Raw genomic sequence first — 24,631 nt, forward strand, 5'->3', positions numbered from 1 at the left:
CCACGTGCAGAGTGTATGTCTGTAACCGGTCCGCCAACATCCGTCCGTTATGTTAGTTTTGCGTAGTGACGTCATGCACAGAGTGCCTGGCTTACCAATACTCGACGGGGGCTCCGTCTCAGGCTTCGTTCCCAAAACCAATCCCCGACTGTGGGCCTGAAGCGTTTAAATTAAATTGGATTACTGTAATTTCTGGCTCTCTTGCATCTTAGTTGATGTTTTGTGGCACTATTAAACTAATTGATGCACTTACAGCTTCAACGTCAGCTAGTTAAAAACAGTTGAAGCCTCAGACAGAGCCGAAGTTAAGTACTGGAAAACGGCCTTTAACTGCCTCACCGGCACCCAGAATATAATACGGGTGATTCACAACAGTGCGCCTCCAAGAGTTTATAACGCGTTGGCCAATCACAACACGGGAGATCTGTCGACCCGTTCCATGATTCAAACGCGCATTGGGTAGACTGATTTCGCGCGTCGTGATTGGCCAACGTGTTGCAAACTCTTTGAGGCTCACCATTGTGAATCGCCCGTATTGAATAAAAATGTAAATGCACATTTGTTTGCAGTCAATTTCATGTTGTATTTATTCTCCCCAAACTAAATAAATTCGCACGCGGTTAACTCTGCATTTTTTTTTCAAAGTGGGCCAGCTATGACTGAGATTTTTCTGTAAATGACTCAGAATTTCTTTTGGAGCAAGATAGGCATGGTTTGGAGCTCAGAAATGATGATATAAAGAAATTCATATATGGCTCTCAAATTAAATAAATTCGCTAGGGGTTAGCATTGCATTTTTATTTAAATCAGACCAAAATGTGACTTTTCCCCCCAAGAAACTGGGAGAAACTCTTCTTGTGCGAAATGAGTATGGGTTGGGCACAAATTCGTATTAGGCTAAGATTAAATAAATTGGCAAGAGTAACTCTTGCACTTCAAGTTTTACAGAAAATCCGCAAAATAAAAAGGCTAACCTTTCACAAATAAAAATCTGGAAATGTTCATTTTGAGTGAGATTTTAATTGCAATAGCAAGGCTAACCAACAACCCACTTTAAAATTTCCATTGACACAAGACAAGCACATTTTAAACATCTGCTGCAGATAATTTACTCGACTGGAAGAACACTGGTTCCGTAAGAAATAAAACGATGATTTCAAATCATTCTAGAACATTTTTTATTTCAGAATTCAAAATTATAGTTCAACACTATAAAACATAAACCAAACTTCATAACTTAATTTGTTCAAAACAGAATCTCGAAGTCCCACTCTGTAATATTAGAGGCAAAAGCACACTTTGCAACAATTTCCTAAACTTTTCTTGACTTCGAATTCTTTTTCCGATTAAGAAATGTTTTTCATAAATCAGTCCTAAAGAGTAGCAACTTCAAATAATATTTACAACCTTAAAGGCTGTTTTTGCGCAATGAGCAAAACATTACACAAACTACGATGCTATTGCCTACCATTACCTCTATGGGAGGTCACAGCTGGAATGTAAAACCTATTTCATAACTTTCTTTACCATGAGGTAATACTTGTTTTTGAAATCTCGGAAAAGTGATTCCTAAATTAAATGTGTAATCAGGCCAACTTGTTCTTGTCATTACCTGAGCAACAGTGATATCATTTCAATTCCCATGAGCAGGGAACAAATTCCACACCCCCTTCCTGTTTTCTTTTTTTTTATCGAGTGTACAAGTGCACACCATCTCAGGTCTTTCAAATACTGTCAAGAGGTTCTGGAAAATTTTCTAACATTTGGGAAGGTAGAGTCCAGCCAACAATATTTCTTGCTACGGGACTCGGTCCACGATGCCCCTTAATAATGTTGAAGTGCACAGAATTTGCTGTTGATTTCCTGAAGAGAGGATGAGTTTGGAAGACTGAGGAGGAAGCTTCCTTCCAAAATGCTCAGAGGGTTAAAGTTAATCAATTCAACTGTCTATCAGTTCATCCTATAAAGTAAACATCATCATTAAAAATTTAACGTGAAAAACTGGAAAATTAGAATTGGTCAAAAGTTTTCGGAACAACCAAAAGCATGCACTGCTGTTGTGAGCGGTTTAGAAAATGGCAAACGTCTGCCCATAAAAATTAATTAGGGAAACAATTCCAGAGAGAACAACAGAAGCAACAAATGTAACAGCCAGAGTTTTTAAAAACATCAACATCTTCGCTTGCTTCAGCAAAGCAAAACATTACATATCTTATAAACTAAATTGGTGTAAACTGTCCTTTCATCTTTTCTGCTACACCCTGAAGATGTTCAGCAGTCCTTTCCTCATTTGCTGCAGTTCATGTTGTTGCTGTGGTATACAAACAAGGCAAAGTAAGATGAATTTTCAAAGCCTCTCTGTTTTGAATGAAATGAACAGTGCTTTAAAGGGTGCTAGTTCCGTGCATAAATAAATTGGTTGGACCTCATTCAAACTGAAAAACATTTCTATTTCTATATTTCCAATTTCATGTTTTCCCCAAATGTTGCCATGTTGGGGTTGTGCTCCCAAACAGGAGTTACCTGGGTCAACAAGAAGTAGAAGTACTTTTTGGCAGGGGCCTTGCTACAGATTTCTTCCCCCCGTGACGTGGTAGTCCTACAGATGCAAAGGGCAAAATGTACTCACAGCGTCTTGAATGAGCAGCTTGTGCATGTTGACCATCTCTTGGTGCAGCACCTGCCTGACGCCGTGCTGCAGGTGCCGGCCCAGCTGCCGGTTCAGCTCCCCGGAGTCCGTCTCGTGTTGGCTGTGCAGTGACTTCACCCGCTGTATGCTGCAGGAACAAAATGGCGTTGGGTGAAAAAATGACAGGAATAGAATTCCGAGGGGCACTGCGGCCGAGCACGGAAGTCAATGAAGCTTCATATTCGGCTACACTGTAAGTATGCCACGTTTTGAGACGAGAGCATTTGGCTGATTGCAAGAACAGAAAATGTTTACGCTCAAGTAGGAGTGAGAGACCACACTAACCTGCATGGGACACAGCTCAACTCAACAAGTTACATGTTGCTAAATGTACTTCTGCAGAAATTGTATCAATTTATTATTGTGGGTGAAAATGATTGCTATGACCATTGGATGTCGACATGAATGGTACAAATCACAATCACGGACAGTTTGCTTTTTACAATGCATCAGAAAAGACAAAAAAAAAATTGTTCCAAGAACTCAATCTGTTGTGTCTAGCGTCATATGGCACACGGACTCATTGACGATGTCATAGACAATAAAGTGAATGGGTCCGTACTTCAAAATCTAAGTTTCATTCAACACCAGACACACTGTCAGAAGGAGCATTTTCACCTCCACACCACTGAGGAGGGGGCCCTACTCACTGCTTGAGCAGAGTGGAGGCCGTCATGTGACAGTGCTGCTCCAGTGTTGCCTGCAGCTCTCTCTGGACATCCTTTAAGTGACACAGCTCGTCCTCCAGGGAGACGATTTCGGCCAGCAGGCGGCTCTTGAACTCCTCCTGAGCTTCGCTCCTGGAAACAAACCAACCAACCAACAAAACAAACATCATCCCAGGATTGAACGTTGATGGGATAGGCTGCCGAAGGACTAGTTTTGGATTACATGAGAACTTGGTTGTTGGCTGGACGATTTCTTTAAAACTACCAACGACTATTCATCCAGATATGTCCAAACTCAAAGCCTGGAAAAAAAAAACAGACAACGAGGGGCTTGATGTTTGGAATGAAAAAACAGGCCCGGGGAGTGCACTCACGGATGATTCAGTAAATTCTAGGCTAGTTGGCACTCGCTTGAAATCTGACCTAGTAAGGCCAGGTAAGTCAGCTAGCCTGCACTGCTACCCAAGAATTCCCTGTAAATGGTAAACTGTAAGTGGGTAAAACTATGCTGTGAATCCGTGAAAGATAGGCTTCAGTAGCCCCTTGATCATTGGCTAAAAACACCCTGTTTAACCGATTCAAAAGTTTTGTTTTTGGTGTTGCCTTTACACCAGCATGTATTCTGTGGTCTAAGAGTTGGGACAAAAATCACCAACTTTTTCGGGTGTGATTTGAACCCACGACTTCCTGCTTACTGTTGCAGATGTCCCAAGCACTCGACTACTGAGTTTGTCTGGATTCAGCTGGCTCAAATCCAATGCAGCAGCAGGTACCACAAGTAATAAATGATATCAATTTTGTTTTGGATTGAAAAGTCGGACAATTCAACCTGAAGGGAATCACGAATGAAACACTTCAGTGCAAATGACACTTCTTGTGATTCCTCGGATGTAACACATGGTGACAAATTGCGCATTGTCTGCATAACACAACACTGTGTGGGCGACCAACAACTCCATTCGCATCCCAAGGGGGTGGTCTTGAGTTGTTTATACCTTGCTTGGTGCTGCTGGGACCAGAGCTTGGACACCTCTCTCTTGGTTGTCTTCACTGCTCCTTCGGTCAGCTGTCGGGCCTGTCTCTGCTCGGTCTGATGGATACAGAAGGAAAATCATTTAAGCAGGTTTCCCACAGAAAGGGGAAAGCCAGATTCAATGACTTTCCAGGACTTTCAGGAGTGACATATGACAATTTCCATGATATTCAAAGCCATTTTGCAAAAAAAAAAAAAGTTGTTAGGTATTTGGAACTGGAAAACTGACATAGTCATTACCACAGACTGACATGGATAGCCTATATTTATTATTCCATCATAAAATCAAACGCAGCTTATCAAAAATAACCCTTGCATGATCTTAATTTCCATGACTTCTTCCCTCTGACAAAACAACTCCAGGAAATCCTTCCTTTTTCCTACTTTTCCATTACTTTTTCTGTGACATGCCAGGACAACTTTTATTGAGGCCTTTTCAGGATAATCCATAACCATGCCAACCCCGATTAAATACGTTTTATGGGTATTCTACAAGCGTACATTGATTATACATGCTGAAAATAAGGAAGCAAAAAAGCTGGACCACGTTCAACAGTGTTTTCTTTCAATATCAGCATCATTCTGCTGTGTCAAGTGGTAATAAAGTTAGGACAGAAGTCAGGGCACAAATCTGGGTACAATCCCAGGCCCATTTTAATGGCGCAGCTTAACAGTTAGCAGAAAAGTCTTGCTTACTATATTAGAAAATGTTCCTTACAGTAAGCACGACTTCATGGCAGTGTCAGGCATGGTTGCGCTTACGGTTGTGCGTGAACAGTGATCTCTATTGTTTTGTCACAGCGCGTTAAGCAAATTTTTCCTCCAAGGTAAGCGTTCATTTTGCCGTGCTTAATGCTTACGGTTGTCATGAAATACATTCAGCCTCTGTTGGTGTAAAATCGGGTGCTTAGCAGTGCCTTGAAATTGGGCCCAGGTCACAAACAACAGGCGATAAGCAAAGAAAAAGGAGTGTCTATATAGCTGCTATTCAAATCGTTTGGGACTCAGGACTGAATAGCCTGTGACAGACTTGCATAGAACTGACAAACTCTGGAAAAAGCCCCCTTGCTAGTTAGGTGCCTGGTGTTTGCTAGGCTGTTCCCATTGGAAATAGCATTCCTTCCCCAATCCAGAGCCATCAGTACTCCCGTGAGTAACCTTCTAAGCAGTCTAGGTTTGGAGATTGCTCACGTACCAGCATTCTCTGCTTGTGAGTGCTGGTGATCGTCTTGAACATCTTGGTGATCTGCATCGTCGGGAAGCTCCCCAAGGACTGAAAAGAGGATGGGATGTCACCGGTGCTGGTGTCTTCGGTGTCTTCCATCTCCACCTCTGGAGAATTTGAGCTGGTAGTAGCTGATGACGAAAAGCAAAAGTATATAACGTGATTCAATTGTTGGTTTGTGTTCAGACAATTTGCAATCGTAAGAAACAACCTTGGAATTACTAATCTGCCATTTTCTGAACTTTCACCTGATAAACTCCAGTCTTCAACAATAAAAACTGGACCCCAGACTTACAGAATGACCCACATAAACCTCGTACAAGACATAATAATAATGCACATTCCAAAGCTGTCTAAAAATTCAGCACTCTTACTCATGCGTGCTTTGAAGAGCTTCTTTGGTCTCAGCGACCCCTGGCCAGAGTGAGGCACTAGTCCACAAGGTGGCACGTCACCGTCAGCATCTTCACCGTCAGAGCTGACTACTGTGTCTCCATCAACCTCTGCCCCGTCATCTTCTCCGTCGTCATCGTTGAAGATGTCGCCATACTTCCGCTTAAGTGTTGAGGCAGTGGGACAAGCCCTGGAGGACGGACCTGAGTTGTAAATGTAATGGGGTCAACAATTAATTCATCTTTCCGGTATAATTTTGTTACAAACACAGTCTTTGAACTGCACAAGAAAGAGAAATTTATTAGTGTGCATGGATGCAGGAATGGGTATTTGCCCGAACTGTACAAAATGCAACTTCGTCAGCCTTTGTGACATTTTTCTATTCAACAAGCTAACAAGTACATTTCAGCATGTTTTGAATTAAGCAATTGGTTAAAACACAGCGCTCAATTTGGTCGCCATCATTTACACAACTATGTAACTTTAAGCGCAGGAAGCATTAGTTTTCCAAATGTTGAATAAATTTGAGGTAACATATTCACCTGTACCTTGTTACAACAGTTACACTGATTCTGGATTACACACCTGACTTGAGACAATCTTCTTCTATCACTGGTGTGAAGTCTTCAGCATGATTTGGATCAGAGTCAAAGGTGACTTGCTAAAACAGAACAATGATTAGTTAAGTTTCTGGCTGTTGAGGAAATTAAATGGGCTGTTACAACACTTAAATTAGTTATCTTTTAAGCAGTGATAAATTGTCTGTAGTTTTGGTTCATTCAATTTAATCTTACACTTTTCAGTTTAATCTTATACCAGATTTTGCCCTTAAGCCAATGCTTATGTTCACATTGTGTTTTTAATTGCAAAAAAACTCACAACTTGCTGAGGTGGATTCGAGCTCACGACTACTGCTTACTTTATAACTTCCATATTTTAAGTAATATGGCATTCAGAAATATGTGACCGGTGCCACAAAAATGGGTATTATGGGACAATTTTGCAAAATGAGTCACATACACTTTTGAATAGGTGACATCATCGTAAGCTTTAATTTGGTGTAAGTTTGAACCTTGTGGCATTTTGCAATCTGGAGATATATTGATTTTTGCATAATCATATCATACACATTAACAGAATTACTTTCGGACCGGGCGGAGATAAAGCCCTTTAAACACAGGAAGTGGAGAAAAAAAATCTGCCAAGAAAAAGATCTCTTAATACCCATAGCAACAGTTAGGTTTCTTGTATGAATTGTGGAAGTACTGATATAATAGAACCCAAAAAACCAGGAAGTAAAAAATCACCCTGTCCACATAAAAAAGCCCTTAGTGTGATATAGCACAGTGTCCCTTATTACCCTTTTTGGCAGAGCGGGTCACACATAAGAGTGTAGTTTGAAAAATTCACATCTCTTCGCACATACAGGTGCAGCAATGACATGATAAACCAAATACTAGTTAACCCTGGCTCCAATAAACTGAACCTTGACTCTAGCTCATTTTTTTAACATCAGGAAGAAAAATACCTTGGGTGTTTTCCCCGAGGAGCTTGTGCCTCGGCTGGAGATGGACGAGGAGATCTTTAGGGATTTGGGAGTGACCAGGTCAGGCCGGCCCCCGGCCTGCATGTCCTCAACCAAGACCAAGGGAGTGAGCGGGTAGAGGTCCTCCTCTATGTCACCAGTGGCTCTGTCGGGATCATCTCTGGCGACCTCTATGCTGGACTCCTCCTCCTTGCCTTCCTCTTGGGAGGACCAGTGCAGCGACCAAGGTGTGCTGGTGCACCGGGGCATGGACTGTTAAGGAAGGGAGCAAAGAGCGCAGGAGTGAAGGCCAGTTTGCAGAATGTCAATGCGAGGTCAATGTCACGTCATGAAATGTTGGCGGTTCGATTCGCCTGGCTCGAAATGTCTTCAGTAGTTGCTCGCCAATCTACAGTACCAATAGTATTGTAATGTAAATAATCCATGTTTGTTTTACTCGTGTAAACTGGCTTTGTAATGAGCAAGTGCAAATTACAATGGAAATGTGACCTACTTGAAGGGCAGCAGGTAATGCCCTTGCCCTTGCTGTTGATTCAGGTCTGTGCCCTGCGCACAGACATGAAAAAGGGTAAAGTACAACCATCTGAATTCATACCTTGACGGTCTTTTCACTTCTGGTGGAGTTGTCCAACAGGGTCTTGTTGGCAGAGCTACGCCTCAGCTGGCTGTCCGACAGACTGCTGGACTCGTGATTCTCCCTGTAGTAGAACAAGCACATGTCCAGGCTGTCTACGTCTGCCTCCTGGGAGCTCTTCAGTGGATTCTGTTTCCTCTTCCTAGGCAGAGCCGGTTTCTCGTCCTGAAAATCAGAATGTTACAAAGTAGACTGCGACCTCGTCACTGCCTCGTGATTATGCAGGTTGCATGTTACATTTGTCCAATGTGGATCAAGATGTCAAACGGTCTCATCGTGCAGAAAGAGTACCACTTTATTATACCTTCTTCTTTCTCGGCTTTCTCTTGTTCAGTCTGGGTTTCTTCTTGACCGTGGTGTCCAGGTTTATCGTGGAGGTGAGCGACACCCACTCCTTCTTGTGGGTCTTGGAGTAAGTGCAAACCTGACATCCGCATGCATTTTCCATGGAACAATGATCGATGTCAATGACGGAGGTAAGGGATGATTGGGAGTAGGCAGCGGGTTGACGAGGGAATAAAAAACGGGGAAACAGGTGTGTTGGAAAGGAAAGAAATTGAAGGGGAGGACGGTGTGAAGGTGGTTTTAGCCAGAAAGGTATCTCAGAGGCTTTGAAGGCCACTAAACATCATGGCTTCTGCTCACTCTACTTTAATTTTACGGCAGTTTGGTGTATTATTTATTTTTGACGTATTTTTTGTTTATTTACTGTCCAATATGTTTTCCCTTCTCTACGCTTCTCTGTGTATGACTTAAAAGTTCTGGCAATTAAATTTACCATACACCCAGCTGTTTGCTGTGCAGGGCTTCCCCTGGGCTAAAAGACTGTGAAAGGAAGAAAATGAAGGGACTTGTGGAAGAGGCCACATGTGGTGGCATTTTCTGACCTGTACTGTAGACCCCAGCAAGTACAGATTAACCAACTAATTATATTAATTTGGACACTGTCTTACTTTCAATTTACAGGAAATCTGATAATTCTCTGGTCAACTCCTGGCTAAACCCTGGAAGGGAATAATGAAAGCGATGATGGGCACGGACAATGATCACCATGACAACAATAAACGGGGGCAGCAACCCCTGACCTGAATTTTAACAAAAAGTGGCAGCTAGCTGTTGAATCACCGGCTAGCTGCTGAATCACCAACTGATCAAAGCAGTAAATGCAAAATCCAGTTACCTTCTGCTTGGGTTTCTCGGCCAACCAACTTCTTTCGCTGACAACATCGGGTTCACGCCGCTTCTTGCTGGAGTGGCGCGGTGGCTCAGGAGAAGCTGCCAGACTGCCTGGCTCCTCCTCCTGTGCCCCCTCGTGTTCCTCGTCATTTGACTGCCATTCACTGAATTTATTTTTCAAAAAAGGGAAAGTTATTACAAGTCGAAATGGTGAAATGACCTATTCTTTCAACACTGCAAACTCAGGAGATGACCTGATTTCAAAAACAATTCTTTCAGAAACTTCACAGAAGATTTTCTCAAAATTTTTCAAACAATTCTGAGGAGACATGCATTTTTCTAAAAGCTGATTTTTGTTGGAGAGGGGAGCTAATTCTGTGGTTAGGTCTCTGAGACCTCTAAGACCTGAATAAGTTAGTGCTGGCTGGTCTGCTAAGCCCAAGTTGGCAGCCGGGTGTAATGAGTAGAAGCAGGTATTCACAGCCTAAGGTGTACTACCGAGCCTTGAGAGCTTTCAGTGGGGTAATTCCAAAAAGCTCCTGACCGTCCACTCAGTGAACTATCACGCATTTTTACATTGATAACCAAAACCAGTATGCACAGCAAATCGATCACTATAGCCTATGCAGACAGATTTGCTCCAAACGGGCTCAACGATGGGTGTGCAATCTTCCAATCTTTCAGCTGCAGCTGGAAAGACATGTAAAGAACACACACACATCTGTGGAAAACTGTTGAAGCCATTAGGTGTGGCTTGGGAGGGTACATTCTTATGCCAGAACCGTGTATTTCAAATAACATGGGCAACTTCAAGGAAAAATGCTTGGACAGTACAGGGGGCATGCGGCCTGGTGGTTAGAGTTTGTAGCTTCTGATCATAGGGTCAGGGGTTCGAATCCAGCTGGTGGCAGTATGTTGCGATCTTGGGCAAGTCACGTTACCCCTGTGTGCCTCTCTCCACCCAGGAGTAAATGGGTACCTGTGAGGGTAGATTTGGTTGTTAGCCGTGTGCGCCTGATAGGGCAGCATCAGCTAGTAAACTCCCCGGGGAACTGAGATGGTTTTAGGAATGTTCAGTTGTTGTGAGCCCAATGTGCAGGGATAATGATAATACAGTGCCTTGAGCTTCAGTTGTGATGGATATGTGTGCTATATAAATATCCAGTTATTATTATAACAGTGCACTTTTGATTGGTGATGCAACAAGATTACCTGTCTTGGCTTTGATAATAGATCTTAGGGATGTTCCTGTATGACTGTTTTGTTGCTAGTCCTCGACCTGACTTATTGACCAAACTCTGGAAGAGAAGAATAAGAAAAGGGTTCACTTTCAATTGCGTCTTGAGGAGCGATCTTTGGTTCCAATGCCGATAACCAATTGATGCTGATCAAGCCCGTCTAAAGGGTCATGCAAGTCACAAGGAGCAAACAGACTACGGTTTAATGTTATAGTCCCGACGGAACATTTTTTTGGGACTGGTCTTCAAGTAGTGAGAGACCAACCTGGCAAACCTTGCTGAAGTTCTCCACGGACACAGTGTCTGTGTTGGCGTCGTCGTCACTGGAAATACTGACAGCATCTTCTCGATTGGGGACTTCCTCCGACTCATCTTCGACAATCTCCACTCCAAAGCTTGATCCTTTCCTCCTCCATGATGGCTTGCGACTGCTGATTGGCTCCCTGGAGGACTGCCGCTGCTTTTCCACAGATGCTGTTGAGGATTTCTTGCTCGGCCTCTCTACTTGTTCCTTGTCCAGGACATATGTGTTTCTACCAGATCGAGGCCTCTCCCTTCTTGATTTCTCTCCCCTGCGTGGTACAAGATTTACATTAACCATACAAAGCTTGGAGCATAACTACTTTAAGAGCAATCGAATCTTTTTGGCAGTATTTGAATTGCTAAAAGGTCCTTTAAGATCTCAATTGCAAAATGCACCTTTTTGAATCACACAATCAAGGTCTTTACACCAGTGAAATCAGCACCTTAAAGGTGGACAATGAACTCACCTCTTGTCTGTCTGACATCTGCTTTTTCTGCTTTCAGACATCAGCTCACTCACTGCTTCCGCAGCCCTTTTCCTTTCTCTGTTGGTGAAACTTTTGACAAAGCTGTGCACATCCTGGTCACGGTACTGGTCATCACTGGATTCTACTGGAGACAGTTGGGCATTCCCCGAGAGGAATGACATTTGTGGTGCATCTCTGGGTTGCTCAATGTCGGAAAGCTCTTCTGGACTTGGGGGAGGCTTCACAGTTTTGTTTTTTGATCGCAGCCTGGACGAGACATTTATTTGATCATCATCTGTATCCCAAAGCTCTTGGGAATTTCGAGATAGCTTCTTTGAGGTTTTCAGAGGTTTGTCTGACTGTTCCAAATGCACACGCTGGTGTTTCCTAGATTTAGCATGCTGAGCAAGGGCATTCACCTTGGCTGGAATATTTCTTGCTGCCTTGGTAGGAAGAGATGGCTTCTTTTTGATGCATGGCTGAAGGCTGACACTCTGACAGCTTTCTGAATCTGCAAAGTCATAGACAGAGATGTCCAGTGCCTCTTGAGTTGACTTCAAAAGCTGACCTCTTTTCCTTGCCCCGGCCGTTCTCAAATGAGGTTTTTTGACAACAGAGTCACTAGATGAGGATCTCTCTACCTCTACTTCCACAAAGTCATACACAGACAGGTCCGCAGAATCTTGACTTGACCTGGCTGATAGGTTTGTCAGTGCCTTCAAAGATCTAGATGTTCTTGTTTTTTTTTCAGTTTCATTTTCGGTCTTCTTCCCCTTGGATTTCTTGATGATTGGGTGACTTGAGTCTGATGACTCCATCCCAGAAGTAGGTTTGTCGTTAGCTTCAGGGCAACTGTCAAACGACTGACTGAGTGTGCGTATTTCCCTCTCGGCTGCCTTGGCTGCCGCACGTTGACTCCTTGCCCTGAGTCTAGGTTCCTCCACAGGGGGCCTCTCCTTTGCTGACTTGCCTCCTCGTTTCTTAGGCTGCTTCTTCACGTTGCCTTCTCTCCAGGCCTTCTTTGTGGGCCGGCCTCTTCTGGGACGAGCTTCCATCTGGGAGGTGAAGAGCTCCTGGCTGGAATCCGGCATCTGAAGAGGCACCTTGCGAAATGCCCTTGAGGGAGGCAGGGGTCTGGATTTGTCGTCTGGGGCTTTGCCTCTATTTTTGGCAGCTTTGGTCTTGTCAACATCAGTGTCTTGGTAGTACTCTTCCTCATCTTCCCTTCTATCACCTTTTTGATCAGGTTTTGAAAGTTTCTTGTTCCCCGAGGGCACATCTGGTAGAACCTCATCTCCATCAATGATAATAACATCAGCATCCTCACAGCTTTCACCAACCTTCTCAGAGTCATCTTTTGCATTGCTGTTCTTGTCATGTGGTCCTACTCTGGCATCCCATCTCTCCTGAACTTTGCCCGCATCCATCTTACTGTTGTGACAAGTTTCTGGACAACTGCTGCCAGCTGCGACTCGCGAACTGAGAACTCCTTCTTCTGACAACACCTCTTGAATGACTTCCTCCTGCAGGGTCATCTTGCTCTGTTGAAGGCTGGCGTTTGCAGTTGGAGCTTCACTACCTAGTTCAAAGACAATGCATACAACAATCACACCATTAAACCATCACTCCTGCACGTAAATCACTTCCGTGTGCAAAAACATCCAATCAAATGAAAGATGTCATGATTAGTTTCGATACTTGCCACTGATGATGGTCGCAGTTGTTTTAGTACTTCTGCCCTTGGCACTCTGTGCACTTTCCTCAGTCAGTGTACTAAGGGATGGACTATGGGCTACAGGATGATACCTGCCAAAGTTTGATCTATTTTGGATCCTAAAAGAATTAAAGAATGACAGCAATTGTCCAGTCTTGTCATAATATGAATACATACTATATAAAAGTCGGGATATTTAAAGCATTTGAAGGTAAGCAAACAGTTTAATGTGGGCTCTGAAGCAATGGAAATCACAAAAGCCATCCTACAATAAAAGCCAATAAATAGAAACAAGTGCAGGTGACTTTTTTCAAGAAATAAGGATCATTTCACAAGATTTGGCACCACTGTCTTGAAAACCCATCAGTAGCAGGAGATACCGTGGTGCCTTTGGTCTGGTAAGTGTTGCATCTTAGAAACAAGGTTTGATTGTTAAGAGGCAAACTCAGACAGGTAATAAGGCAAGCCATGCACAAACAGACAAGTTTGTTGCATGCGATGTTGGATTCTACAGTGGTACTACCTAGATGTGTTAGATGTTGCTTCATCGGGCTGAAGCTGCCCAGAGGGAGGAAGTGAGTCAGGAATAACATCCACTGGACTCTCCTCAGTAGGAATGGTGCTGGGAATGACTAAGTCTGGAAAAAAAGAAGCAAGCGTAATCACACATTCATAAATCCCTGGGACAGGTTTTCTATTCCTATTGGTTGAAACTGGTCACGTGACCAAGTATTAACATTTGACTGATAATGCCAGCTAAGAAGTGATAATGCCTGCTGTAAATCATGCGCTGGCTCATGGATACAAGACAGTTTAATCGGATCTGATTGATCAGGGGTTGGAAATCCATCTTGACTATGTGCTTGGCCAGTCTTGAGTTTAAGACCTTGTTCAGGAGAAAGAATGCTGATTAATCGTGTCCATTCTCCTCAGCTGGTCTTACATGCATGTTTAAGAGTGGCCAAGCACATATTTATTCCCAAAACTGGGGTGTGCTCCATGCGATATGGGTTTGTACACTGTAAAATGCAATCTTCATGCACATTAACCACTTCGTGCCGGGGTACCTAGAACCGAAGACATTGGCTTTATACACAAAGCTGGGGTGCCTGAAATTGGACAAAGGAGTTTGGCCTTGTAACAAAAGATCGTGCTCGGATCAAAAGACAGGGCTGCTGGGAATTGCCAACATTTTTTTCAGTTGTTAGTAGCGGAGGAAATCCGTCATTGTTTTGAATGATTATACCACTGTTTGTGGCATTCTACCACTGTGGACAAAAGCGCTCCAGTGCTCCTGGGATTAGCGATACAATACCACTGCACGCAAATCTGGTCCCCATTTGAAAAGACACAAAAGAAAATTACATTACATCGCACAATCTGGGCTCTTTTTACATGGTGGCAGAGCCTAGCTGAAATACTTGCGCGTCAATAGATGTTGTCTGTTAGAGTAGCCACCAGACAGTCATTCGTGTGGGTGTAAATGTCCAGTAAATGAAATAATGAATTTTTGAACAATTTCTAAAATGGAAAATCATGAAAATCCCCCAGGAATACGTCATACAACTTCAAATTAAACCTGGCAGCATATGGTTGATACATGTACATAAAAAACAAAACTGATTTGCCATGAGCTGTCTGTAAAGCACAAATTCGACGCACATGGTAAAAACTTCCCTGAGGCACCACGGAGGACAACCTAAGGTGTTTAAAAAGAGTATAAAGATTCCAAATCTATGATGACTTAGCCTTTTCTGAAACCTACACAGTGCTTAAGTTGACCACAGCCAACACCTAGACACACGCACTTGGGAAAGTTTCCAACAGATACAGAATTTTTTGGTTTTTGAGACTAGTGCATTAATATTCACGTCTATACAGTACCACTTGCAACATTTGCATACCTGCTGGTATTATGCGTACCTAAAACAAAATTGGCTTCTGAAAGGAAGCATGTCTAAGACCACCTGCATTTGTCCGGTGTTTGTTTTACAGAGTGAAGTATGAACAAATATGAACACAAATGATCACACTTGTATTTATTTGTTCAGATATGGTCTGCTACCGGTAAGGAACCAGGGTATGAAGCTGCTCAGTAAAACAAAGCTACATCCTCTTCAAGTCAATGTCTAAAAACTAGCTGATCAAATCAGTTAAAAGTAATGCATTTCATGAGTAATTTGGCTGGCAGACAAGGTTTTTTCACAGAGTGAGTCTTCTTGGATTCCTTGCATACAATTATGGCTTAAGAAGATTTGCTCAGCAAAAAAGCAACCGATGAACATTTACAAGCAAAAATGTGACCAGTGACTTGGTTTTCGGTTAGGCATGGTGTGTAGTTCCTCTGTGATGGGCAACTTTGGGAAATCGTTGCTGTTACGTGTACCTGTATTTGAGGCCTCTTGACTATCTTCTTCTGCCTCTGTCATCATGCCTCCACTGTCACTGTACAATCTGAATTTCCTTGATGGTTTCTTTCTCTTTGATTCCTCCTCCCCTCCTGAAGACACTTGCTCCTCCCTCCGGTATTCCCCATCTCTTCTCGGTGGTTCTTGCTGATGCTCTGGTGCGTCATGTTTATTGACCCGAGACCTGAGCTGTCTCTTCTGCTGGGGTAGGCCATCCTTGCATGTGCTGGATCCGGGGTCAGATCTATGCCCATCGATTCGACGGGGAAGGCCATTCTGTAATCTGGTTGTGCTGGGATGTGGCTGCATCCCTGCTTGTTGGAAGCTGGCACTCGAAGTGGGTCCCGGGTCGGATCTACTCCCGCTGCCTGGCTTGGCATCCTGCAGTCCAGAGGTCTGCTGCTGCCGTGTCATTGCCTCTCGCTGCAGCTTTAGTCGGAGTCCGGTAGGGGTACCGCAAGAGCTTATACTGACCCCTGATGATATGGATGCCTTCTTGCCGATGGATGGGCAGCTGATTTCAGACTCGGCGGCACTGTCGGTAGCTTTGTCTGAAACAACAATCTGGAGTGGTGTCTTGACCCTCTTTGTTGATGACTTAAGTCTAACTGGTGTTTGAGGCTGAGCAAAATCTGTGAAAGAGCCACATGTTCACCGATCTTTGGATTTGTGTACGTTTTGATGACTAAAACTAAAAGCAGGTCAGTCACTTTAATACAAAGGTAACGTCATAAAATAAAAGTTACCAACTTCTAACATTAATTGCCTAGCTTTTTCAAGGTAATGGGGATATGATGTCCATGTTCTCCAAAACAAAGAAGGATCTTACCTGATTTCTTGCAAAGTGGCTTCACAGACGAACTCGACTCTGCCGATGCCACTGATTTTGTGCTGCTGAATCTCTGGGTAGCCACCTTTTTGGCCATGGTTGGTGTCCACATGGGGCTGAGCGGAACTGATACCTTATGCTTAGTAGGTGCTCTTGCTTCACTGTCAGTCTTGATGGGTTTTGATCTCGATGCCTGTGATTGTGACAGTGTCATTTCAGTTTATGACATGAAATCTTTGCTTACATGTGAGCCATCCCAGTGATTCCGAGTTACATCTGACATGCAAGGCCATTTTACCAATATGTAAAAAAATCAACATCCTATAAACACATACCCTTAGCCCTGACGATTCATCATCAGTACCACCCAAACCGTAGATCTTGGCACTCTGTATGGAGATGGAGTCGCTGCTCTCGTCTGCTGACCGGATATTCCTCCCGGGACCAGGGCTATTGCTGCTGTCATCGACGTGGACCTGGATGCTGACCTTGCTCACTGAAGTCTTGTGCTGAGTCAGTGACAAAACGACTCCAGATGTCAGTGGTAAATCTTAACATCAGATACCAGATTTCATTTCATTTCTTGCCAAAAGAAAAAAATAAGTCCATGTAGACACTTTTACAAAGAAGCTATCTACATATGGACTGCAAATGGTACATCATGAGGTATATTAATGCTCAAGTCAGTTAATATAGTGCAATGGTGTAACCAGACCTTGGAATGCCTGAGCTTGTCTTGGCCGAACACAGCAACAGCAGCACACCGAACGTCCACCTTAGCATCAAACACAATGTGTGCACATTTGTCATCACTGGGACAGAATCCTAGAAGCTCAGAGGCAGGAACGTTCAGGGAGATGAACAGGGCCTGTCGACCAACCCTCTCTAAAAAAAAAAAAAACAAGACCAAAAAAAAAAAAAAAAAGGGATGTTTAACTGTGTGTATCCAACATCCATTATCTCAACAGACGTGAAATTTGTCAGGGTTTTTCCTGTTTCAGGGTTTTTATCAGGATTTTCATTATTTCTGCATTTTTCAAATGATCTCTTTTGAAATCTGGAAAATCCTCAATATGCCATGAGGGTGTTTTATGTATAAACATAAATAGAGAACACCAAAAAAATTGGTATTACAAAGGATGCCCGTGAGGAAACACAAGCACAGACTGCAGATAATTAATACATTGCTGTGAAGCCCTCAAAAGCTCAGGCGATTGTTTTATTGACCTTATAATCTCCTCCAATCTCACTCCTTTCCGAGCCTGAGATACAGGAGACAACAAGAAATTAGTTTTAGAACTTTAAAGCTGGAGGTCATTTTTGCAACAAGATTATGTCCGGCTCCCAATCAACAGTAGACTGAAACTAACCTGATAGACGGAACTTCTCAACTGCCTCATTTTGTATTGTGACAGTCTCCCACATACCACCTTCCTGGAAAGTGTAATGATATTATGACAATGACTTATTAGCCATGTCCCAGATCAGACAGGGCTTTGGTCACAGTTGAGGGCTTTATGCATCAGAAGCTCTGCAGGGTTTCCGTGGAAAAATGGGCTAATGGAATATCAAGCTGGTAGAAGGGTGACATTTCTAATGACAAAGGGATTTCTGTGAGAAACAAGCTTGAGAATATTACAAGGAGTTTGACCGGAGGCAAAGTGCCTTCATAAAAATTTCTGGGTCTTCAAATGTACAAGAGCCCCCTCACATCATTCTCCTTTTGCAGTTCCTCATCAGCCACGTACAGGGTGATTCTCCTGCTGACCGTATTGAAGTCCACCCAGAAGTCCTGCAGGTTGACGTCATCTGGGCATCTTAGCTGCCGAATCGAGAACCAGAGCATAAGCACATCATGCATGAACTTGGCACAAGAAGTTCAAATTTCTTTGAGGAAAACGTCGATCCAGTGAAATCCCAAAAAGGACGAGAGGAAGGTTATCAGTCAGTTCTGACAAATGATGAATAATTTAAACTCAAATGTCTGCCCTGGTTTCACTGACAACACACTGACTGAAAACATGCTCATGAATAAAGAATGGCAAACTCTGAAGCAAGATCAAACAATTGGATTGGCTGTTTCATAGATGGAATTACCGGTGGAGGACGTAAGAAAAGCTGGACAGTCATTCATTTATATATACTACAGTTATCCTTGATAAAGTTGGATGTTCACATCATGCAGGGCTTGTACATAATATCCATGGGTATTGCCAAGCTTCTGAAACATAAATAACAAATCACTGTACAACCTTGAAGGAGCCAAGATGAGCACTGAGACAAGGCAGGGAGAACACACTGTAACCAGAAATGAAAAAAGGAAAGGTTGTTTCCAGATTTCAATCAATGCCCTTCTTGAATTGTGCGAAATGAACATTTAGTAGATATATCAAGCCCCAAGTGCTCGCAAGTCATGTTATCACCACAGGGCAATGCAGGGTTGAAACTAGAAAGGTTTTAAACTACAGAGTTTACAATGAAAACTGCAGTGAAAAGAATAGTGCTTTCTGACCTTTGCTTGCTTCCAAGAGAGGAATTGATTGAGTTCAGGAATTTGCGACAATCCTGTAGAAGAAAGAGTATCACATTACTGACGTTAACTGTCCAATAACAAATCAACAGAATATCACCTTCAAATGGGCTTTACCTGAAGTTGTAGCAAGTACTCTTGGCTTTGCTAAGCTCCAAAAAACAAAGTTGTTGAAATTTAAGTTTCAAGGATATCAGTTTTTCTGATAATCTGAAATGTTCTTGTTCCTCTGAGGAGCATGCTATAAGCAGTGTTACCAACATGTTCCTGACTGCAATGCACTGTTTGTAAGAGGAAGCATTTCCAAAGCAGGAAACTGGAACTTCCAGGCTGTTCACAGTTGGAAAAAACATGGTTCTCTATCAGTGTTCTAGCCACGGTGGGCGGCGCTGGGCGGCACTACCCAGTACTGCAAATTTCCGCCTGGCTCTCGGGTTCAAATTGGCTGTGCTGCCCAGCACGGATTTTCAAAAAAATTAACTGGAATATTACTGAAAATCAATGTACCAATTCGATCGTATTTCAAGCATCAGAAAGTGTTAAGAACTGCGCTCACTACGCTTCGCAATCCAAAAATTTACCCAGCACTGAAATGGTTCTAGCTAGATCACTGCAGATGGGGTGAAATGCTCTTGGTGTGTTCCAAGTTAAGAAGCAGACACAACGACTTAAAGAGCAAATACAATTTGGTACCGTTTCAAAGGTATCGTCTCTGATCTCCATAAACGCTGTGGCAAAGTGTGGGTCGGAGAACCAGTCTTTGATCAGGTTAGAGCTAGCCTTGTCTGATCGCTTGACCAGTCTGGCCAGAGACTCAGTACAGGCTACCTGCATCTCAAAATCCCCCGCTGTGGTCAAGAGATCTGCCATCAATCCCCTAAGAACGAGAGAAATGTGGAAAACACTCATTTGCAACCCAATGTTTTCCTATACTTGTACTAAGAAATAACACAGTTTTAAACGGGTCACTAAGTCATCTGGAAATGAAAGTTTGGACAGGTTCACATAATTCCTAGATGTGCTTTTTCATTTAAAAAGGGAAATTTCATTAAACGGATGTCAAATATTACAGCTGATGGACTGCTCAAAGACAGGGATGCAATGTTCCATTTCATGGTTTGTTAAAAGTTTGAGAGCAAAATAAAGCTCATGTGATTTATGAAAGGGAAGACCAGAAATTCCCACACCATAGTTGTGGGGACATACACTCGATATTTCACCTATTTTGTGGGGACCAAAAACGTTGTGGGGACTCTGAAATATCCCCACAACTAGGTTCAAATTTCCCTAACAAAAGAACTTGTCCCCTGAATGCGGTGAAGGCCTACCCTTTGATACCTGTTGATACAGATCACATTCTGTCCAATCAAATGCTATATCTGGTGGTTTGTGTGCAAATGGACCTGCCCCTGATAGAATGCCACCCTGAGGAAACTGACAACACTTACATGCGTTTTAGACTCGGTGGATATTCCCGGAGCACCTGGATAACTTCATCCAAACATCCTTCTAAGAGGAGATTTAATGTGCGGATTGCCTTAAAACAAAACGAGCATAGAAAGGCATAATACACAGATCAAACAATAAAGGTTGGAGGATATGTATGTTGCCCTTGATAAATTAAAAACTTTGGGTGGTGAGATGAATGTCTGACCAGCGAGTTGGTACCTCTGTGATAATGACGCCAAATGATGTGTCAGCTTGTACAACAAAGAATGTTGTACAACGGACCCAACTCCTGCACCGTGGATTTGTACAACTGATTGTGCATTGTGTAGCTGGTACCCAAGCTGGGGAAATTATAGTGTGCCTCCACATTATTAAACTATCAACACAGATACAGTCCCCACAAGTAAAGAAGAAGCATGTGTGGACTTACCTCCATACGCACATGGAAGTTTTTGCTTTTGTCAACAAAGAGTTGCATGAGCTTCTCTGTGAACACACCCACTGATTGCCTTTTAGCATGCTCGCTGAAATCAGCAACATCCTGACAATATCACCAAATACAGAGGGAAATTAAAGGTGGGAATTTACGTTTTATATGAAAACGTTCAGAAAAATATCATGTATGTATGCAGTGGCTTTAATAATATTCATACAATGCGTGAGGGTAGAGCATTGTTGGCTTTCATCCCGATTGTTCTTGGGAATAAAAACTTTCTCATACTGTTTAAACATTTAAATGTGTAAATATCCCATCCTTACCATTGAAAATGTTTAACACAACAAATTGTATGCAATGTAAACAGTTGACACACAAAGTTCCAGTGACGAATTCATTGTTTTCCTTCGGAATGACTGAGCAGTGAAGTGTTCTGAAAGTCAGATTACCTTTTACAGGCATTGTTTACAATAAAAAGGAATGCCAGATTGCGTCAATTAACCATAAAACCTGTTAAAGGGGATGTTCCATTTAAACATTTGGGAAAATCTGTACGGATTTGGAATGTTTTTCCATTTAAATGTGTAAATGTCCCATGCTTAATTAAGGGAAACCACAAAAAAACAGGCCTCTCATCAGCCTCTCATAAAAAGGCTTTAGCTGAACATTATTTCCGGCTCTTTTTGTAATTAGCCTTTATTACAACCAAGGATTGAAATAGCAATTTGACGATAAATTGTAATTCCAGTACTTCCAGGATTTTGATGGTGAGGCTAGGGAGGGAATTGGGGAGAGATGCAGATGGGACAAGTGAGCTTGGGACAAATTCTTCTGCTAAGAACCCTTTTACTCACGTTGACTGTCTCCAGAATCACCTCAAAGAGAGAATCTGCCGTCAGATTCACCTCAGTACCATCAGAGAGGGAGACATACTTCTGGGTCTCTTCCAAAGCATAGGCTGTAATGAAATACAGTTTGAAATTACCCGACCATGTCTACATCTTCGTTATTCAAAATGACAACTAAACACTGTATTGTGGCAAGATACTGCAGAGTAATGCAGTCACACTCACCAAGGAGATCGATCAAACCATTTGACAGGAGTACAGGGAGCCCTGCTGGGTAATCTGGAAATCGTGTGGTGAACTGGATTGCAGATATCATGACAACGGCATCTTGGAACTGTTGCTTTGCCAGCTCCTGTTCATGCAAAAAAAGAGGAGAAGGATGTTAGTCTGACAGCAGTAAGCTAGATGGAAACAATCATTTTAGATTTGATGAAAACAAGACGTCATGTACACATCAACAGATATTAACAAGATGCAACATGGGCGTTTTACAATAGTGCACCTCCAAGAGTTTGCAACGCACTGGCCAATCATCACGCGAGAAATCTGTCTACCCAATGCATGTTTGGAAAGGGTCAACAGATTTCGCGCATTGTGATTGGCCAATGCATTGCAAACTCTCAGAGGCACACTATTGTGAATCACGTGTGTTCACATGGTCTAATCAATTTGAGATGGAAAACTAAAATAATAAATTTGCTTACCTCAATGGGATGCACTGACTCAAGATATATACAACGTAGGCCTTTTGTGAGTTAAATTTGAATAGAATCTGGTACTCTGAGTTATCTGATTGCACTTAAACATAACAATATGAATTCCCCAGACTAAAGACAGTGTTGCTATACCTCGTGATTCAGGGCAAGTTTTTACATAGTGACCACCATCTCTGGAATGGACTGGTTCCTTTGTGCCCTTTCTATCCCTTGAAAACAGTATATTGGTGCAAGGCATCTCTTGTAAGCAAAAGCTTACCCAATTCACAAGGTATAACAACCCTGTCTTTAGTACGGAGAATTCAAATTGAAGATTTGATTCAAATTTCATACAAATTTAACTTGCAAAAATGTTATTGTTACGTGACATTAATGTAACTTAGAAATCTTTTGTTGTGTTAGGTTATGAAAGTGCAATTTTTTTTTTAAAAGGAGGGCTTAGTGAATTTTCAAGTCACAAATTCCTAGGGGGTAAGTTCACCTCTTGTAGCACCACGGTGATCTTCTTCATCACCTCCACGCTGCACTGCTGTGGACCTGGTTGCTTCTTGGTGTTCTGCTCCTGCAGGAAGTCCTGGATGTCTTGGAAGTAAGACCGCTGCTGGGCCTTCCTCATCAAGACATACTCCAGCTTTATAGAAGATACAAGAATTTTTTTTGCGGACCACAATAACTGCTTAATGGTTATGTGATATTGGGGATATCAAACAACTGGTTTTCCCTCATTAAGCAATGCAGTAAAAGTGCTTTTGAGAGGTTGTGGAGAGAAACTAACAAGTTGGCTCGGGTGGGACTCAAACCAATGACCATCTGCTTACTAGTTCAGAGGTCTCAACCACTCCACTACCAAGCCTCACCGGGTCTGTTGGTCAGTTCAAATTTAGTACAGCAGGTTCTACAGTCAGTAAGTGTTGAAGGAATTTCACATTAAGATAGAAAGTAAAAATCTACTGACAATGAAAAAAGTTATTCTCAAGCACCACTGCGACAAAGTCCTCACACTGACATACATTTGTCTCGTACATCTGTCAGATGCAATATACATGTACCTGGTCATAATGGCTGAACATTGCTTACGTATGCCTTGTCTCATTTACATGTATGTGAGGATCAGTGTGCACATATGAGAATTTTTATTTTTGGTCATCATGACAAAATTTCTATCAATCCATGTTTTATTAAATTGCGAAACACCATTGCCAGATTGCGTTTACACTGGTTATACCTGTGAAGCTTGAAATTGAATGAATCATACATTAGGTACCAGTAAGCCCCACCTCTCGATCTGTTGTTCCCAACTTGACTGGCATTTTGTTGATAGGCTTACTTCAATACTTGACTGTCTGGTCACCGGCTATGAAACTTTCCTATCTGTAACATCGTGAAATAATAAAGTAGGCTTAGGCCCATATGTGTAAATTGACATTAGAATGATGAATAAGCCTACATGCTGAAACAATCAGACAATGGATTTTGAATGATATCAATCCCAATACTTTTTCTAGCTGTCATGGACTTGATAATTATAAGCCTCACCATAGGCTACTTACGTTAATGTTTGTTGTTACTGTAAACATGGTGAGGCCTCTTTAGCCATGGCATGTTCGCATACCGTAGGCCATGTAGGCCTAGGGGGCTGGCCCTGGGGCTTACATGTAGGATATTGTAATAGGCCTAGGCCTAACTAGTCCTAATTTCCCTAGAGCTTTGAAAAGTGGAACAGGGCTGGATTGTTATTTACCATGTTCCCAGTTATAGGCCTAGGCCCAGTCTATATTTAGGTCCTACATTGGAAAGGATTTCTTATATGGACACCAGGCACTAGCAATTAACGTAACTATTTCTCTCTCCAGTGCATCAAATTTCCCGGTGTCATGAGCACTTCAGGTGGGGCCGCTGCTGCTAACGTTAGGCCTGCAAATCATCAGATGGAAAAGCCTATTAAGTGGTATCTGCTGAACATACCTTCTAAATACAATGTAACTGACAAATAAATCTAATGAAGGATGAACAAGACGATCCAAACAGTCTCATCACTGCAACAGCAAGCTTTCATTGACGGGTGGATGAGGGGATTACACATCACGTCCATCTTGAAAAAGTTTCTCGTAATTTTTTTATCAATGCATTGTGGGACTTTGTAGACTCTTCCATTTCTAAAAAAAGGTGGGTTACTTTAAAGGAAAGGTCGAAAAAAAGATGCAACATTCATACTAAACATTTTTATGGGAATTAGACATCCAAATTTCATTGTAGAATATTGTGGATTTTCCAGATTTATGTTTTCCAGGAATATTTTATTTCCAAAAACAAATCAACGTAATCCAAA

The 24,631-nt window shown here is 42.4% G+C and overlaps 1 protein-coding gene across 4 annotated transcripts; it reads right to left on the reverse strand.

The window, feature by feature from the left end:
- Positions 1–768: 768 nt before the first annotated feature.
- Positions 769–24,420, reverse strand: LOC110980487 (uncharacterized). Of its 4 annotated transcripts, none has more exons than XM_022237201.2 (32): positions 24,268–24,420; positions 23,580–23,673; positions 22,784–22,933; positions 21,812–21,938; positions 21,593–21,696; positions 20,733–20,843; positions 20,302–20,390; positions 19,547–19,730; positions 18,836–18,888; positions 18,576–18,621; positions 18,035–18,145; positions 17,694–17,757; positions 17,039–17,208; positions 16,659–16,832; positions 16,324–16,516; positions 15,473–16,126; positions 13,610–13,724; positions 13,075–13,205; positions 11,373–12,951; positions 10,868–11,174; positions 10,577–10,662; positions 9,369–9,528; positions 8,493–8,612; positions 8,150–8,353; positions 7,537–7,806; positions 6,594–6,669; positions 5,990–6,211; positions 5,586–5,746; positions 4,353–4,447; positions 3,340–3,489; positions 2,630–2,777; positions 769–2,311 (listed from the first exon to the last, which is right to left on the reverse strand). In XM_022237201.2, exons 2-32 carry the CDS (start codon positions 23,610–23,612, stop codon positions 2,255–2,257), a joined length of 6,144 nt encoding a protein of 2,047 aa, XP_022092893.2. In that variant the 5' UTR covers positions 23,613–23,673; positions 24,268–24,420; the 3' UTR covers positions 769–2,254. The 4 variants fall into 4 exon arrangements, with proteins under 4 accessions (XP_022092893.2, XP_087004915.1, XP_087004916.1 ...); XM_087148789.1 differs by having other exon boundaries at positions 16,324–16,522; XM_087148790.1 differs by having other exon boundaries at positions 11,373–12,947; positions 13,071–13,205; positions 16,324–16,522.
- Positions 24,421–24,631: the final 211 nt, after the last annotated feature.

This window comes from Acanthaster planci, linkage group LG18 (assembly GCF_054643075.1).
Source record: "Acanthaster planci isolate LZ-2023a linkage group LG18, COTS_SCS, whole genome shotgun sequence".
Classification (NCBI taxonomy): domain Eukaryota; kingdom Metazoa; phylum Echinodermata; class Asteroidea; order Valvatida; family Acanthasteridae; genus Acanthaster; species Acanthaster planci.

Excerpts from the sequence above, each read along its gene's own strand:
- LOC110980487 (XM_087148789.1), bottom strand. The coding sequence starts at position 23,612 with ATGCCAGTCAAGTTGGGAACAACAGATCGAGAG. Across the intron at positions 8,354-8,492 it reads GAAAGCCGAGAAAGAAGAAG|GACGAGAAACCGGCTCTGCC; the intron begins GTATAATAAAGT and ends TCTGATTTTCAG. Across the intron at positions 7,807-8,149 it reads GAAGTGAAAAGACCGTCAAG|TCCATGCCCCGGTGCACCAG; the intron begins GTATGAATTCAG and ends CTTCCTTAACAG.